The sequence below is a fragment of the Aquarana catesbeiana genome, linkage group LG09 (genome assembly GCF_042186555.1).
Source record: "Aquarana catesbeiana isolate 2022-GZ linkage group LG09, ASM4218655v1, whole genome shotgun sequence".
Taxonomy (NCBI): Eukaryota; Metazoa; Chordata; class Amphibia; order Anura; family Ranidae; genus Aquarana; species Aquarana catesbeiana.
Genome location: NC_133332.1, coordinates 90,455,703 through 90,475,062, shown reverse-complemented (window position 1 = coordinate 90,475,062; position 19,360 = coordinate 90,455,703). Strand labels below are relative to the sequence as shown.

The 19,360-nt window shown below is 43.3% G+C and overlaps 1 protein-coding gene across 1 annotated transcript in view; it reads right to left on the bottom strand.

Annotated features, from left to right (window-relative positions):
• Window positions 1-18,650, bottom strand: part of MSH5 (mutS homolog 5) — a 123,513-nt gene extending 104,863 nt beyond the window's left edge. Inside the window, exons 1-5 of the mRNA XM_073598965.1 lie at window positions 18,576-18,650; window positions 13,935-14,058; window positions 2,296-2,381; window positions 2,081-2,168; window positions 81-202 (exon numbers count right to left, since the gene is read on the bottom strand). Of these exons, the coding sequence (XP_073455066.1) occupies window positions 81-202; window positions 2,081-2,168; window positions 2,296-2,381; window positions 13,935-14,058; window positions 18,576-18,650 (495 nt within the window). The remainder of the gene's footprint in view (window positions 1-80; window positions 203-2,080; window positions 2,169-2,295; window positions 2,382-13,934; window positions 14,059-18,575) is intronic.
• Window positions 18,651-19,360: the final 710 nt, after the last annotated feature.

Genomic DNA, 19,360 nt, shown 5'->3' with positions numbered 1-19,360 from the left:
TTATAGCAAAACACATCTGGACAATATTGTGATTTTTATGCAGTGAACATCTGGCAGTAGTAAAATTTCTTAGGTCTCACCATAAGAGGGCAGTCAAAGGGAATGATAGAGGAAAGATGTATAATCTTCTCTGGCTCAGTGAGGTTAGAAGGCAGCAATGAGAAATTTGTTGTGAGGATCCGTTGCTTACAGATAGGCAGCGCTGTGGATGATACAGACAGGAATTCATTATCAGTATTGTCCCAATCCTAAAGAGCAATCCAGTGTCATCCCTCATATACTACAACATTACAGGACAGGGGTATGGTCATTAGGAGGGAGCAACAGAGGCATATTGGTGCGGTTTAATAAAAACGAAAGCTAAAGCAAGAGGATCTATGAAGCACAGCAGTCAGGTTTTCATGGTCATTTACGTTACCTTTTAGCTTGATCCCACTGTTATTTAGCATACTATTTTTCAATATAAAACTAAGTGCATTCACCTAAACAAGATTCTAATAGGTAAACAGTGGTGCTAAAGTGCATAATATGACAAAATGACAATGTGCTAAAAATAACATACCATAAATAAAAAGCGCCCAGTGAGAGGTAAAGAGAACAAAATTTCATATAAAAAGTCCATGTAGAAATAAAATTAAAGTGCCAGAGTTTGCCACAGGTGTAATTCGATGATCATTAACCACTTCAATAGCTGGCACTTTCGCCCCTTCCTGCCCAGGACAATTTTCAGCTTTCAGTGCTGTCGCACTTTGAATGACACTTGCGCGGTCATGCAACACTGTACCCAAACTAAATTTTTAGAATTTTCTTCCTACAAATAGAGCTTTCTTTTGGTGGTATTTGATCACCATTGGGATTTTTGCTAAACAAACGAAAAAAGACCAAAATTTTTGAAAAAAGAAAAAAAGAAGTTTTTCTTTTATGCAGCACTGATGATGAGGTACTGATGAGGTTCTGACAGGTGGTACTGTAGGGTACTGATTGGCAATGTGATGGGAACTGACTGGCACTGTGGTGGGCACCGATTGGCACTTTATTGGGCACTGACAGGCAGCTGATGGGCACCTTTTTGGCAGCTGTGGTGGCACATCTGATGGGGCTGTGCTGATAATAAATGTGCTGATTATCAGCACAGACCACCCCTCTGACAGGAAGAGCCGCCGATCGGCTCTCCCTGTCAGCGCGAACTGAGGAATGCTGTTTACCGGCACTTCCTAGTTCACGCGATGATCAGCTGTGATTGGTCACAGCTGATCACGTGGTAAGAAGCCTCTGTCAGAGGCACATACTTGCATCAGTTTTTTCCACCTTTACTATGGTTGAATGCTGGTCTTTATAAACAAACAGACAAAACTCTAACACATCTAAGTAGTGTTGGAGTTTGCCTGCACTGTCACACCCCATCATCACATACCTACTAGTCCATCCTGATAGGCTGCCTTGTTGATAAATAGGAATGTGGTGGAACTGGAGAGAGCAGGTAAGTTCTGACATTACCTGGAAGTGTCAAAGCTTTGCCTGGGGTTGTCCCCAGAACAGTATTATAGGGATGATATTAAAATGGGGACACCTATTCTTTTAATCTTGTTTCCTCTCTTTTCCTGTTTTGGTTACAGGACAGGAAGTGAAGAGAAATCTCACCAATGAGACACAGATGGGAGGAAAAAAATTGACAGGAGTTCTAACCCTTCCTTACTCTACCCTAAATATAATAAAATAAATAAAAAATAAAATCTATAGCTCTACTTGAAATGTTATACCTACAGGCAGTTTTATTTTTTTAATTGGAAAACACCATTATCCATAGTGCCCAGATTTATGTTTCTAGAATCAGTTTAGTGAGAATGTTTGCAGTGGTATCCTGCATATTAGTCTTTGTCCCCTACAAATAAACTTGCTAGTAATGTGTTAAAAATTCACAGCTTCTGTGCTGTCTACAGAGATCACAAGTTCTGCTATCATCCTTCCTCTACTCTGTGTTGTCTTTTTAAATAGAGATGAGGGACTTCAGAACAGATAATGACTGACATTTTATATCCGGACATAGGATACAAACAGAGGCCTGCACATGGCTGATTACCAAAGTCCATTCGAGGAAACAGAAAGATCTCCACTTTCAATCTTCCATCAACTTCATCATCTGGAAAAGGAAGACATGTAAGTAGAGGCTGTACAGCTGATAATGAAGAGGATATTAGTTGGTAGCTTCTACAGAATGGGTTATTTGTGTCACGTATAGAGATGTGTACAATGTATACAAAAATACCAAGAATAAAAAGGGAAGAGCAAAACCACATTACTTAAGGTTCGAAGGAAGTCAGAGAAATTCGGATCCTGCTTTGCACTGGTCACAATACATTTTGGTTGCAGATCAGCGATCACTGGAAAAAGAGTGAAAAAATGAAAAATTGTATCAAATACTTACCGTCATTTTCCTTTGCTGACGCCAATACCTGGCAGCATACATATGATATAGCTCCACCCCTATATCCACCCACAGGACCTGTTTAGCTCTATAAAAGTCTAACTAAGAGCTACCTCCCCCATTCTCTGTATAAAGCACAAAGATCAGAGGGAGGGTGCGTATGCTGACATGTATTGGCGTCAGGAAAGTATTTAATACAATTTTCCATTTTCCTGACGCCAACATGGCAGCATACATATGATCGATGATAAATAATGAGCTTTTGAGAGGGATTTAATGCTGCAAACTTAGTCTTTATTTAACAATAGACATAGAAGCTTGGATTTCCTCCCAAACTCTACTGTAGTAAGAGCTGCTGGATCCACCCTGTGGTGTTTCAAGAACCTGTGATGGGATGACCAGATAGCCGCTTTGCATACTGTCTCCAGTGACACTCCTGCCTGCCCTGCCCAAAAAGATGACATTTCCCTGGTTGAGTGAGCTCTAACCACCTCTGAAGGGTCCTTCCCGGCCACTATATATGCCCGGTGAATAGTTTTTACAATCTAGGCCGAGATGGTTCTGGCCGAGGCCTTTTTGCCTTTAAATTTTCCGGAAGGTATAATGAAAAGTCTGTCAACGTCTGACTGACGAAGTAGCCTGGAGATAGGCTTTGAAGACTTTGGGAATGTCCAACTCAAGCAGGCCAGCATCTGTTTCTGCTGGGAAGGCTGGAAGCACCCATTCTTTGGAGAGGTGAAATACTGATGCCACTTTTGGGACAAAGTGATCCAATGGTCTCAGCACAACACTGCCTGGGAAGAATATGGTATAAGGTTTGGCTGCTCCCAATGCTTGGAGTTCCGACACCCTTCCCCCTGAAGTTATGGCTATTAGGAAAGCTGTTTTTAAGGTGATATCCCATAGTGAACAGTCTTCTGTCGGAGCACAAGGACGCTTTGCTAGAAAATTGAGGACTACTGCCAGGTCCCATTGAGGAAACCCTATTTCTCTTGGGAGGGCGTAGTCTAAGTACCGCTCTCATGAAGCGTTCCACCAGCAGGTTTGCTGCCCATTTTTTGGGGGTAAAATCTGCACCTTAAGTGAACTTAGGCTAAGCCCCAAATCCAATCCGGTTTGTAGGAAAGACAGGATTTGAGACACATTCGGGTCACTAGGGTCGAACTGACGTCCGGCTGCAAAGCTTGTGAATCTATGCCATATTCAGGAGTAGATGCCATTGGTTGACCCCTTTCTGGAACTCTGTAAAGTTCTAATAACCTCTGAAGAACATCCTAACTCTTGTAACCCCTGCCTTTCAATCTCCAGGCCACTAAGGCCAGATGTGATGGTTGCGGATGTAGGATATCTCTTTGTGACAGGAGATGAGGAGTCACCGGCAGAGTGATCGGTGGGCACGCGCTGAGATCCATTGCAAGAAAGAGAACCATGGCCTGCGAGACCAGCATGGTAGTATTGCAATGAATGTCAGATTCTCTGCCAACAATCTCTTCAGAAATTTCAGGATTAGAGAAATTGGAGGGAAGGCATAGGCCAGTTGTGCAACCCAAGGATGGGTCAAGGCGTCCATCCCCTCCGCTTATGGATGAGGGTAGGGTGGGAGGAACCGGCTCACCTTGTAGTTGGTTGATGAGGCAAAAAGATCCAGTTGCAGACACCCCCACTGTTTGAACACTTTGGGGTGAAGGGACCAATCATTGGGATCCTTGAATTGTCTGGATAGATCCGCTTCCAAATTCTGACAGCCTGGAAGATATATGGCCCTCAAATCCGGGTGATACTGCTGTGCCAATGTCATGATCGGTTCCACCTCTTTAAAGAGGGATTGGCTGTGTGTCCCGCCTTGTCGCTGTATATAGGACACTGCTGCCGTGTTGTCTGTAGCAGGACTGTAGCGACCCTGTATGTGAGGCAGCAAGGTGGCTAACACCATAAATGCTGCTCTAAGTTTCAGAATATTGGAAACTAGGCCCTAAATGGCAAATTCCCATCTGCCCTGGATCTTGAGTTTTTCGCAGGTGGCGCTCCACCCTGCTGCGCTGGCATCAGTGGTAAGAATGATCCATGGCTGCAGCCTTAATGGACGATGATGCACTAGTGTTTGTCTCGTCCACCACCAGAGACTCTGGCGCATCTGGCTGGTTATCGTGATTGGCTGGGCTAGACGAACCCTCTTCCACTGTATCAGGAAGCCCTGTTGGAAAACTCTGAGTCTCCAGTGAGCCCAGGGGATCATCAGGATACATGAAGCCATCGTCTTGACAAGACTCATGCACTGGGATGCTGACATCACTGGCGCCGCCAATGCTTGTTGGAACTTTTCCCTAATTTTTGGGAGTTTGTGAAGAGGCAAATAAACTGTGGCTGCTTGGGTATTGAACTGGGCCCCCAGGTAGACCATATTCTGTGTAGGTTCCAGTTGGCTTTTTTATTAGTTGACTATCAAGCCTAATGTCCGTAAGGTGGACAACAGGCGCTCCTTCTGCATCCGCAAAAGGTATTGGTTCTGGGCCAGGAGGATGATGTCGTCCAAGAAATGATGGACTCCGAGTCCTTTCTTCCTCAGTGGGGCCAAGACTGCAATCAGAACCTTGGTGAAGGTTCGAGGAGAAGTGGATAGGCCGAAGGGAAGGCAGACAAATTGGTAATGGCTGTCTCCCACTGCAAACCTGAGAAACTGAGAAACTGTTGGTACGACCGAAATCATCCAGTCTTTTGGCTGAATTATCTGGATTATGGTATGGAGAGACTCCATCTTGAAATCGGTCTAACTGGATAAATTGGTTCAGTATCTTGAGGTCGCTCACTGGTCTGGATCCCCCTGCTTTTTTCTGGACCAGGAAGAGTGGTGAGTAAAAGCCTGTAAACCTTTGACAGGCCGCAACTGGTACGATTGCCCCTTGAAGCAGCAAAATGTTGATGTCCTCCTGAAGAGCAGCTAAATTCAGGGGCGACTGGGTTGTCTTGGTGGGGGTGAAGTATTCCAGGGGCTGCCGTTTGAACCACCAATAATGGCATTGCGCCACTGTGGATTGCACCCACTGATCTTGGCAGTGATCTTGCCAGACCTGGACAAATCTGAGCAGCCTGGCTCCAACCGCCTCCCCCTGGGTGGCATGGTGTCAAAAGGGCTTCTGGGTACCTGAGGGATACGCAGGGGCCTTAGCTTTCTGTGATCTAAGAAAGGTTGACTGTGTACCCCTCCAACCTCTTCTGGAATACTTGGATGGACCAAAAATTCCGGAGTCCTAGTACCTGTTTGACATCTCTCTGGTTGGTTGCCCCCTCTAGCGTCTGGACCTCTGATCTTGGGGTAAAAGGCCCGATTTCCCTCCTGTAACCTTGGAGATTGTAGCTTCAAGCTTTTGGCCGAACAGTGCCTTCTCATCAAAAGGCAGCTTGCAGCAGTTCTGCTTTGAGGATGGGTTGGCCACCCAGGGTTTTAGCCACAGAGCTCTTTTGGCTGTGACCGAGCTAAGCATGGCTCTGGAAGACCATCGAATGATGTCTATAGCTGCCTCTCCCACAAAGTCCACCGAGAGCTTTATCTCATCAAGAGCCTTGATAATTTTTTCTTTTAAAAAGGAAAAAAGAAAGAAAACCTGCGCTACCAAGCAAAAATTAGTGTGACTGCAGCTGCAACAAAAACCACAAATATCAATGAGGTGAAAAATTTAAATAAAAAGAAAAAAATTTGTGCGCTTGCATTAGATACTTAAATCTATATTCCTGTGTGATTGTCATAAATAGATGAATAAATGAATAAACACCATCAGAGTTAATTTTAAGTGTAAGTGAATAAAAAGTCACTATGCGACACAGCAAATAGCGATATGTAAATCAAATACTAATATTAACTATATCATACAGATAAATATAGAAAACTTGTGTGCAAAAAACAAGGTTATTCCACCCAACTGCAAAGTCATAAGTGAAAGAGTTCAAAATTGCGTCATGAGTCGCAAAAAAAAAAAAACGCATATCCAAAGTTCATAAGTTGCATTCCTTAGTGTGTATAAAGGAATAAGGGGACGTAAAGGGACCTCCAACCACCAGTGGATCCAAAGGTTGATAACAGATGTATCCTTACCAGATGCGTTGGACCTCCTTTATAGCAAGGTCTTAGAAGCATACAGATTGAGCCCTCTGCAGGGACAGGAGATGACAGCTCACCACACGACCGGAGATGATTCCGACACTTCCGCGTTGATGTAAATACTCCCTCGTTTTAAACTTGTGAATAAAGAAGGGGAGAAAAAGAAACTCCAATAGTGTAGTAGATAAAAAAAGGGAATTTTATTGCCTCAGACAACTAGGCATCATACAAAAACATCCAAAATATAAAAGCCGCCAAAATATAAAAACAGCAGAGACGCCTGTGCTAAATTACATGGGGCTCTATGGCGATCTGGCATACACTGCATAGCCACGCCCTACATGTTTCGTGATAGGTCACGTCTTTTTCTTTTGGCAGCTGATTATCGATTGCATACTCCAGGTTCTGTGCCAAAACTCGCATAGAGCTTGCTACCAAGTCAGTCGATGCGTCTATCCAAGACATCCCAAAAGGAGGAGGAGTCTTTAATTGGAGGTGTCACATTCTTGGCCAGTCTAGTAACTGCCGCATCCACCGTCAGTGGGTTAGATAAAGACGCTGTATCCTCTTCAGTGAGAGGATACAATTTCTGCAACCTGTTTTTTGGAAAAGATTCCCTTTCTCCTTCCTCCATTCTTATTGAAACAGGCCTCTTATTTCTGTCATAAGAGGAAAGGTAGATACCTGTTTCTTTAGGTGGGGATAATAAAGTCTTCTCCTTCTTTGGAGGAGGTTTCGGGCCTTCCCATTCCAGTGCAGTTTTTACTGCATTAATAAATGGCTGCACCATTGCAAATTCAATGCCTGAACCTTCAGGCTCCTCAGCTGAGGAGGAGGCGGTATCTTCTCCTTCTGCCTGGAAGGTTGGCTGTAATACTGGGTCTGGTGAATTAGCCCACCTGATTCACTGGGCTGAAGTCACCAATGAAGGGCCTGGTACCTCTCTACTTAGAGAGGGTTGAATGACCTGGTTTAGACCTGGTGCAGTCTCACACTCTGCTTATCCCTTGAAAAAGTCACGTGACATGTGACGCAACGCGTTGGGAGGAGCCTAGTGACGACATCTATGGTGCTTGTGCATACTAGATGCGGAGTGAGGAGACACTTGTTACAAGCATCTGATCATTGCATAAAGCGCTGGTTGTTTAACAAAGGTGAGTGCAATCACCTTCCTTTTGGAGAGTTTTATAACAAACAGCATTGCGCAAGGATATGCCTTTCTTTTGTTTTTTATGAGAACCACTGTACACTGAAATCCTGAAAGAACATTGAAAATTGATAGAAGCCGGCATAACTTTGAGTGAGGGAGTAATTGCTAATAGGACCGCTGTGAACAGGCTATCCACACTCAGGTGGCTTCCTTTGAGTATTGCTGTTCACACGGAGGAATTTATTTTTCATTTTATCACTACATTTATTTAGCTTATCCACTTGATTATTTTGTCACAGAGGATTGCAGCACTGCAAGTGTATATATGTATATATATTTATGTACTATTACCTTTGTAGCACAAATAGTAGGTTGAGTTTAGCGCACTGTTGTTCACTTTATTAATAAAATATTTACCAGTGCCCATGAAATGCAGACTGACCATTGCACATAAATGCAGACTGACCATTGCACATACAGTGGGAATGGAAAGTATTCAGACCCCCTAAATTTTTCACTCTTTGTTATATCGCAGCCATTTGCTAAAATAATTTAAGTTAATTTTTTTTCCTCATTAAAAACCCTTTCATGACTAAGCCTATTTTTGAAATTTGGTGTTTACAAGTTAAAATCCGTATTTTTTGCTAGAAAATTAATTAGAGTACCCAAACATTATATATATTTTTTTAGCAGAGAATCTAGAGAATAAAATGGCGATTGTTGCAATATTTTTTATCACATAGTATTTGTGCAGCGGTGTTTTAAACGCAAATTTTTGGAAAAGGGACACTTTCATGAATTTTAAAAAATCCAAACAGTAAAGTTACCCCAATTTTTTTGTATAATGTGAAAGATGATGTTACGCCGAGTAAATAGATACCAAACATGTCACCCTTTATAATTGCACGCACTCGTGGAATGGCGACAAACTACGGTACCTATGAATTTCCATAGGCGACACTTTAAAAATTTTTTACGGTTACCAGGTTTGAGTTACAGAGGAGGTCTAGGGCTAGAATTATTGCTCTTGCTCTGACGATCGCGGCGATACCTCACATGTGTGATTTGAACACCGTTTACATATGCGTGCGCGACTTCCGTATGCGTTTTCTTCGCTACGCGAGCTCGTGGGGACAGGGGCACTTTAAAAAAATTTTTTTTTTTTTTATTTATTTTATTTTTTTTTTTACTTTATAAATTGAGTTTTAAAAATTTTTTTTTTTTTTTTTTACTTTTTTTGCTGTCACAAGGAATGTAAACATCCCTTGTGACAGTAATAGGTGGTGACAGGTACTCTTTATGGAGGGATGGGGGGTCTAAAAGACCCCCCATCCCTCCTTTACACTTCAAAGTATTCAGATCGCCGAAAACGGCGATTCTGAATACTGTGTCCTTTGTTAAATTCGGCGCCATTGGCAGCCGAGTAAACGGGAAGTGACGTCATGACGTCGCTTCCGCGTTCACAACGAGAAGGCTGGAACGAAGCCGCTCACAGCTTCGTTCCAGCCCGCCCCCAGCCGCCGAAGGTACCCGATTGGACACCGGGCCTCCCGATCGCACAGGAGGCCCGGTAACAGCGGCGGGAGGGGGGGGATGTCCCCTCCCGCTCCTCCGGTATAACAACCGAGCGGCTTTTAGCCGCATCGGTTGTTATACTCGGGTAGCCGATCGCCCGCTGGAAACAACGGTACCGGGATGATGCCTGCAACTGCGGGCATCATCCCGGTATAACCCCGGAAAGCCGAGTACGCATATCTGCGTACGGTCGGCGGGAAGGGGTTAATGTACACACAGCACCCCATATTGACAGAAAAACACAGAATTGTTGACATTTTTGCAGATTTATTAAAATCACTCATATATTTAACTAAGGTGCTGTCCATTTCTTCTGATCATCCTTGAGATGGTTCTACGCCTTCATTTGAGTCCAGCTGTGTTTGATTATACTGATTGGACTTGATTAGGAAAGCCACACACCTGTCTATATAAGACCTTACAGCTCACAGTGCATGTCAGAGCAAATAAGAATCATGAGGTCAAAGGAACTGCCTGAAGAGCTCAGAGACAGAATTGTGGCAAGACACAGATCTGGCTAAGGTTACAAAAAATTTCTGCTGCACTTAAGGTTCCTAAGAGCACAGTGGCCTCCAAAATCCTTAGAATCCTTCCTAGAGCTGGCTGTTCGGCCAAACTGAGCTATCGGGGGAGAAGAGCCTTGGTGAGAGAGGTAAAGAAGAACCCAAAGATCACTGTGGCTGAGCTCCAAAGATGTAGTCGGGAGATGGGAGAAAGTTGTAGAAAGTCAACCATCAGTGCAGCCCACCACCAGTCGGGGCTTTGTGGCAGAATGGCCCAATGGAAGCCTCTCCTCAGTGCAAGACACATAAAAGTCCGCATGGAGTTTGCTAAAAAAAACCTGAAGGACTTCAAGATGGTGAGAAATAAAATTCTCTGGTCTGATGAGACCGAGATAGAACTTTTTGGCCTTAATTCTAAGCAGCATGTGTGGAGTAAACCAGACACTGCTCATCACCTGTCCAATACAGTCCAAACAGTGAAGCATGGTGGTGGCAGCATCATGCTGTGGGGGTGTTTTTCAGCTCCAGAGACAGGACGACTGGTTGCAATCGAGGGAAAGATGAATGCGGCCAAGTACAGGGATATCCTGGACAAAAACCTTCTCCAGAGTGCTCAGGACCTCAGACTGGGCCGAAGGTTTACCTTCCAACAAGACAATGACCCTAAGCACACAACTAAAATAACGAAGGAGTGGCTTCACAACAACTCCGTGACTGTTTTTGAATGGCCCAACCAGAGCCCTGACTTAAACCCAATTGAGCATCTCTGGAGAGACCTAAAAATGGCTGTCCACCAACGTTTACCATCCAACCTGACAGAACTAGAGAGGATTTGCAAGGAGGAATGGCAGAGGATCCCCAAATCCAGGTGTGAAAAACTTGTTGCATCTTTCCCAAAAAGATTCATGGCTGTATTAGATCAAAAGGTTGCTTCTACTAAATACTGAGCAAAGGGTCTGAATACTTAGAACCATGTGATAGTTCAGTTTTTCTTTTTTAATAAATCTGCAAAAATGTCAACAATTCTTTGTTTTTCTGTCAATATCTGGTGCTGTGTGTACATTAATGAGGAAAAAAATGAACTTAAATGATTTTAGCAAATGGCTGCAATATAACAAAGTTTAAAATTTAAGGGGGTCTGAATACTTTCTGTCCCCACTGTAAATGCAGACTGACCTCATGTCATTCCATCCTCCTGAGAGAAGACAGAGCAGCCCGAACAGCCGAATGCTCTGTCTTCTGTCTCAGCAACAATGTCAGGCCCAGCCGGGAGATCGCCCGGCGCTCACAGGGGCTTCAGATGTCTGTCCTTCGCTCTCCTGCTTCTCTTCCGGTGGTGGCGGCTGGGGGGCGTTGCCAGCGGCGGTGGGGGGGTGGAGCCTAGCATACATTCGCTCCATAAGACACAGAGACATTTTCCCCCATACGGCACAGCGATTGACGTCATCGCAAGTCGCCGCATACGGGCGGCACCTTCACAGTTCCATAGCCTGAATTACATCCTCCTTGTTACATCCATCGGCCTTGCGGTTCTCACGACAGCCCCCTTGTCCGCCGAGATGCTCCATGATTTAGATCCACCGCCCTGGAAACCAGTACTGACGCTCACCACCCAGACACATCTTGGACCATCTCTGTTGGATAACAGTAAGCAGGCTTAGCCACTGTGGTTGTATACATCCGACACTTGTCCTGGGTGAAGCTTTTTAACATGTTCACCATTGAATAAACGTATAGTTTTATAGAATTTGACATGTCATCAGACTATGCATTTATCACATTCTATCCATTCATAGACCACACAATTTGGATCCTAGTGCTAATTGGAACACTTTCTTGCAGCTTCGAGTACTCTTCCCCTGGAGTTTATTCCCAGCAAGTATGATCCATATGATTAACACTTAAATCCACACCCTTTTTGATTCCTTTCAACATGCGCCTAATCAACTTTTTGCAGTTTTTTTTACACAATCATGTGGAAGACTGCTGACTTGACAGTTGTCCAGAAGACAGTCATTAACACCCTCCACAAGGCGGGGAAGTCACAAAAGGCCATTGCTAAAGAATCTAGCTGTTCACAGAGTGCTGTATCCAAGCATATTAATTGAGTGTTGAGTGGAAGGAAAAAGTGTGTTAGAAAAAGGTGCACAAGCAACAGGGATAACCACAGCCTTGGGAGGCTTGTGAAGCAAAGACCATTCAAGAATCTGGGGGAGATTCACAAGGAGTGGACTACAGCTGATGTCAGACAGTGTTTCAAGAGCCACCACACACAGATGTATCCAGGACATGGGCTACAACTGTCCCACTTCTGAACCAGAGACAACATCAGAAGTGTCTTACCTGGGCTAAAGAGAAAAAGGACTGGACTGTTGCTCAGTACTCCAAAGTCCTCTTTTCGGATGAAAGTAAATTTTGCATTTCATTTGGAAATCAAGGTCCCAAGTCTGGAGGAAGAGTGGAGAGACACAGAATCCAAGTTGCATGAGGTCCAGTGTGAAGTTTCCACAGTCAGTGATGATTTGGGGAGCCATGTCACCTGCTTGTGTTGGTCCAGTGTGTTTTTTAAAGTCCAAAGTCAGCTCAGCCCTCTACCAGTTGATTCTAGAGCACTTCATGCTTCCCTCTGCTGACCAGCTTTATGGAGATGCTGACTTCATTTCCCAGCAGGACCTGGCACCTGGCCACACTGCCAAAAGTACCAATACCTGATTTAATGATCATGGTATCCCTGTGGCCAGCAAACTCCCCTGACCTAAACCCCATAGAGAATCTGTGTGGTATTGTCAAGAGGAAGATGAGACACACCAGACCCAACTATGCAGATAAGCAAAAGGCCGCTATCAAAGCAACCTGGGCTTCCATAACACCTAAGCAGTGCCACAAGCTGATCGCCTCCATACCACACCGCATTGATGTGGTAATTCATGCAAAAGGAGCCCTGACCAAGTATCGAGTGCATACTATACTATACATAGACATACTTTTCAGTAAGCCAACATTTCTGTACTGTATTAAAAATCCTTTTTTTTTTTATTGGTTTTATCTTATGTAATATTCTATTTTTCTGAGATACTGCATTTTGGGGTTTCACTAGCTGTGAGCCATAACCATCAAAATTCAAAAAAAATAAATGCTTGAAATATATCACTCTGTGTGTAATTAATCTATAGAATATATGAGTTTCACTTTTTGAATATAATTACTGAAATAAATTAACTTTTTGATGATATTCTAATTTTTTGAGATGCACCTGTAAATAGAATCCTTTTATAGTATCATTTCTGGCCCAACAATCCCAATGTTCTTATCCCTTATCCTTATCCTAAAAAGGTTTGCAATTTTAATGTTTCTGTCTGAGTTTTAAAACATTCTTTCTGGTTGCATCACTTCCTGTAGGTTAGCTGCCATATTTCTAAGTGTTTTTACATCACAGAAAAGTGTGCGATAGGGCAAGTATTACCAGTCTGGACCACACCTCCCTCATTACTTTACCACCACCTACTTCTTCCCTTAAAGTGACTATACACATTACAATCTGATTGTACAATCTCCTTTAGATCTCCCGTCAGCTATGTAGTGCAAGGGCCTGCCTTATTGGATACAAATTGAACGAATTATGTCCTCCAATTCCATAGTTCTAGCAAATGTAAAGGAAATTGTACAGAAATTGTACAATCAGATTGCATAGTGTATGGCCATCTTTATAAGAGTACATAGGAAGGAGTGGATGGAGACACTCAGCTGTCAGGCCCCGTTTTTTTTTTCTTTTTTGGGGGGGCCTTTTGGAGAGTTTCCACTCGTCCGAATGGGCTGCCCTATGCTCATCAATCTCCCTAAAAAAGCTCCAGAACTTCTTTTTGGGCGGAGCATGGTGTATTTTTTAGGTGTATAAAGATGGCCATACACTATACAATCTCCTTTAGATTTACCAAAACTATGAAATTGGAGGAGGCACCATCTATCCAATCAGACAGGCCCTTGCACTACATCAGGGGTGTCCAATCCGGAGCGCATGGGCTGCGTGGACCCAGAGAGTTTAGCATGCAGACATAGCAGCTGGGGCAGCCTACATTGACAAGCAAATTCACATGTGTTACATTCATTTTTAAATTAAAGTTAGACCTTTGTGTTTACAATGTTTACTGAAAAAATGGAAACCACCTGTGTAGCAATAAAACCTACCTCTCTTAAGCAGTTGTAGATGTTCAGTGTCTGGACTATCTGTCATGAAGTGTATAGAGCAGTCACCGGCGTTGTAGTAGGAAGCAGCAAGCTGTCCCGATTGCCATAATACACTAAGGTATACCTATAACAAAGCATGACAATAACTTTCATTTTATTAAATGGCATAATTATAAATATTTATCAGTCTATAAATGATTCAAAGTGCTACACTAATTATACAATTGCCAGTCCATGAAAGCCAAGGATTGCATCACTTTCAGTTCATTTCAGGTCCAGTTAGGGCAAAATGATAAGATAACTAAACCCAGAGACTCTGCTGACCTCTTTGTTTTTCTGTTTAGATTCCAAGCTGATAGCTAAACTCCAGGCAAGCAGCAAACTATATTGTTGTAATACACACAGTATATGGGAGCTGTCTTACCTACTAAAGGATTTGTATTTCTGTCTATTCATTCCTTCCTTAGGCCCCATTCACACCTGAGCGTTTTGTAGCTTGAAGCCTGAAGGTACAAAAACGCTGGAAGGGAAAAAAATCAATTTTTTTCTATGGAGATGGTTCACGTCTCCACTCCAAAACGCCTGAAGCCAGAAGCTCCAAAACGCCTGAAACTCAAGTTCTGGAAGATTACAGCCGTTTTTCTGCTTTTTACATTGGTGACCTTTTGACCTATACAAAATCGTGGTAAAATCGTGAGACTTTCTGCCTGTAGATGCTACGCTCAGGTGTGAATGGGGCCTTAGGCCCCTTTCACACTACCGCGACTGCAAAGTCGTGCAATTTTCGACGTGATTTTTGCCGCAATTTCAGGGAATGCCTGTGTATCTCCCATCAAAGTCGGACCAAAGTAGTGCAGGGACTACTTTGAAGTCGGCACGTCTTAGGCTAGGTTTCCACTAATGCAACCCAAAGTCGCGCAATTTACAGTGCGACTGCAATGTGATTTTGATGCAATGTCATGCGACTGGTGAGAACCATGGGAGCACAAGTCGCACCGAAGTTGGAACAAAGTAGTACAAAAACTTTTTTTGGAGTCGCTCTGACTTGTCATACGACTTCACATGTGTCAAGTCTCACAACAACTCACAGTAGTGGAAACAGAGCCTTAAAGTCGTACTAATATGAATGGTTGTCATTGGAAATCATGGGGAACAACTTGTCATGTGACTTTGCAGTCCCAAGTCGCACAAGTGTAAAAGGGGCCTTAGAGTTACAGTCTTGCCAGACAAAACAGTCAGCTTGGAAACCTGAGCTTTCACTGCTTCTTTTAAGCAACCCAGTCTGGCCACCAGCCCACTCACAGCCTGTAAATGTACAATGAAGGAGCAGCAATGAGCTGATGAGATCATCTCTCTGCTCTCTCTTCCTATCAGTATGTATCTTGCCAGCAGATAGGAATGCAGGAAATCGGATTTGCTTTAATACTGTCCCTATCTCAGTGCTGCTATTATTTACAAGAGGACAAAATCAAGTCCCATTCTGTAATATATACTAGTTGTATTTCAAATAAATTCATAATTCATTCACACTACCTCCATTGCAATAATCCCCAGTATAACACACAATTGACTGCAATGAGCAGTAGGGTACACTCCTCATCATAGTTTGCCTTTTTTCAATGGCACCCACGGTGCATCAAATTGCATAATGTGCACTGTGGCATGCTACAAAAAAATGCTTTCATGCATTGAGGTGAATTACAGCCTATCTATTTTGAAAAGGCTGCCTAATAACTATTATAAACAGATTTTGCAGTTTAAAGTGGTTGTAAAGGATGTTGGAATGGAATTGCACAGAGCAGTCCCGTACCTCACCTTCTCAGTTTTTCCGCCAGCGCTCCTGGCCCCTCCTCTCTGTCTAGTGCCCCCATGGAAAACCGCTTCCCATGGGAGCACGCGTGTGGGCTCACTTCCAATCTGGCTGCTGCATCCATTGACAGACAACAGAACTCAATCCTGCCCCCCGCTCCCTTGTCAATGGCTCCTGATGCCACAGCAAAGCCAGCGAAACCCGGAAGTGAAGGGAGAGAAGAGATGCAGACGTGCACAGCACTGGATCGAATGAGGGCTCAGGTAAGTATTAGGGGGGGGGGTTGAGGGGCCAAAATCAATGCCTAAAACAGTTTTTAGCTTAAGGCCCCTTTCACACTACTGCGACTTGAAAATCATGCAAATTTAACGTGATTTCAGGGAATGCCTGTGTAAAACTTAAGGTCTAGACCTCAACTCGCATCAAGTCAGACCAAAGTAGTACAGGGACTACTTTGAGGTCGGTGCGACTTGAAATCGCACAGATATAAATGGTTATCATTGGGAATCATGGGGTACGACTTGTTATGCGACACTGATGTCCAAAGTCGCAGGGAAAGTTGCACAAGTGTGAAAGGAACTTAAAGGGTAACTCCACTTTCGTAGGGAAAAAAAATATATAGCATATACAACTGCAACACAAGTCTTATTGTAACTGAATGTTATTTAAAAATGACCTTTCCTTTTCAATCTGCAGCTCTGTAACTTTCTGTGAAATGCAATGCAATATGGCTACCTGGAGGTGTTTTGTACACACAATGTGTGCAGAACGCCCCCCAGAAACACTTCCTGCTTGTGTGATTGGCTCACTGATTTTCCCAGAAGTCTGCAATAAGATGCAAGCTATATTTCAGGCATCCCCTGCAACAAAAATATAATTTTTAGTGAGATACTCCCAGTAGGAAATCACATCTGAGGCCCGGTTCACGCTGATGCGACAGTCGCTCTGACTTTGGAGCACTTGTCGCATCAGAAGTTGGACCCCATTCTGTGTAATGGAACCGTTCCAATCGGTGCGACTTGAGGTGCCCAGACTAAGAAAAAGGATCCTGCACTACTTTTGGTATGACTTGCATCTGCAACAAAGTTTGTTAAAATCCTTGCAATGTAGATAGATCACCCAGAGGGGAATTTTTTTTGCATTACGGTAAAAAATGTTTAGGTTTTAGAAGCACTTCAAGGGCCTCATTTACAGGGATGGTAAAAAAAAATAAATAAAAAAAGGCATTCTATGAAAAGTGCTCTACCAGGCAGATGAATGTAAGGTCTGCCTCTTCCATTCATTGAGCGTGTTTTATTGCATAAAGAGGTGGTACAGCTTTTATGAATAGAGCAAGGGGGCAGAAAGGGCAGGCATAGTTGGCACTTTCAACAAGTGCCTGTGACTGGTTTAGCAGCTAGTTTTAACCCCTGCAACAACGGAAGATTACTATTGCTGCAAACTCGGGGGGGGGGGGGGGGGCGAAGAGTTCCTAGACATATCCGATTCCTCTCTTGTGCCACTATCCGAAGGCCAGCTGGTTTTTATATGTGGGGCAGAACTGCAGGGTGTCTAAGACACTGGAAAAGGGACGGTGAGAGAGCAGTCTACAGGAATGTTTCACAAAGTCCCATACGCATAAAGAATGCAACAGGATAGGGTCATGGATCCTGAGCCTATAGCTGGGAGGAGTCCAGAGAAGATTGTACAAGGAGAAGCTTTCTGCAATTGCGAAAATGGGCTTAAACAGGCATTTCGGAGGCATAGTGGAGAGAAACCAGTGGAGCAATCTGATCTGCAGTGTAATAGTGCTTTAAACGTGGCACCATAAGGCCACCTTGTAATCTACAGCAGGACAGGATGTGGTCTGTGGCCTTGCCAAATTAAATGCATAATTTACGCTGCTAAATCCACAAGACATAGTTTGGAATAGAGATCAGTAATACTCGGAAATAGAGAAGTTCTGGCAGGTAGGTCATGTGAAGGGCATGAATCCTGCCAAACCAAGAAATTTATAGGGATGCCCAGGAGGCCAGTAATTAAGCCAGATCTTTGAAGAGGCAGGAGCTTCTTTTGATTCAAAAAGCTTTGCGCTTTGCTGCGATAATCACTACAAAACCACATCGTGTTTTAGGTGCCATTGAAAATGAATTGCACCTGAACATGCGCTTTGCATTTGCGATTTAAGATCACTGGCAGAATGGGACAGGGGGTACAGTGAATGTAGATGACACAATGTGAGGTAGCTTAGGTGCTTTATTGTTTTTGCTTTATTTTCCCTTTAACCAATACAGCTCCATTCTGCGAACAAAAAGATATAGATGGTCAGTAATGAATGCTACACATTTTTCATCCCAAGCATAAAAATGTCTTAACATAAAAAAGTAATTTAATCTATATTAAAAGCATAAATGCAGTAAAAAAAATAAAAATAAAAAAATAAATAGCACAAGAGTCATTACTTACAGTCAGTAGGATGTGTCCCTTATGCTGATGTCTCTTCTGTTAGCTGAAATCCTTCTCCATCGATGCCCCCCCCACAGCTGTAATCTTCCAGTGCAGTGGGGGTTAAGAAAATGGAAGAAGCAGTGACAGGCACCCATCAAGAAAGCCAGACTATGCCCATCCTTTTCTCCCCCAGCTCCACCATTCATAAAAAGCTTTAACTGCAGCTTCTATGAATGAAACGGGATCTATGAATGGAGGACAGGCTAATGATTGAAGGGTTTGCCCCTCCATTCATAAACCCTGTTTCATTTCTCACCCAATATAGAAGCAAATCACAGTTACAAATTGTTACATCTACAGCATGATTGCAGACACAAGATATTAAATGTTCATTAAAATGTCACCTCCGATAAATGTTCATCTTCATCTTCTGGACAATCGGTAATCAGGACGTTGTGTGTCATCTGGAATTGGTCCATTTGTGATCAGTCTAATATTGAATAAATATACACGATTTCAGAATTTAAGTTATGAAATGCTGAGAAACTATACTAATTAATTGCATTTATTTTAAACTGATAGCTGACTGACACTTTCCAGTAAGGCCCCTTTCATACTGCCGAGACTTTTATGCGATTTCAGGGAATGCCTGTGTAAAACTTCAGGCCTATGGATTTCAACTCGCATCAAAGTCAGACCAAAGTAGTACAGGGATTACTTTGAAGTTGCACAGATATGAATGGTTATCATTGGGAAACTTTGGGTACAAATTGTCATGCGACTCTGATGTCCAAAGTCGCACAAGTTTGAAAGGGGCCTAAGTACAATCAGCTCTGCTCGAGATCATCTCCCTGACTAATCTCACCTGAGCTTAGTAAAAGTCTTATGCCCCATACACATGTTCGGATTTTCCGACAACAAATGTTGGATGTGAGCTTGTTGGCGGAAAGTCCTACCGTGTGTATGCTCCATCGAACACTTGTTGTCGGATTTTCCGCAGACAAATGTTGGCTAGCAGGTTCTCAAATTTTCCGCCAACAAATGTTTGTTGTCGGTCTTTCCGATCGTGTGTACACAAGTCCGTCGGACAAAAGTCCTGACTTTTGGCGTGTTCTCTGTTATCCTTGTCTGCTAGTCGCCCCGACATTTGGCTACCTCCTTACTATTCCTTGCTGTCCTGGGCTGCTGT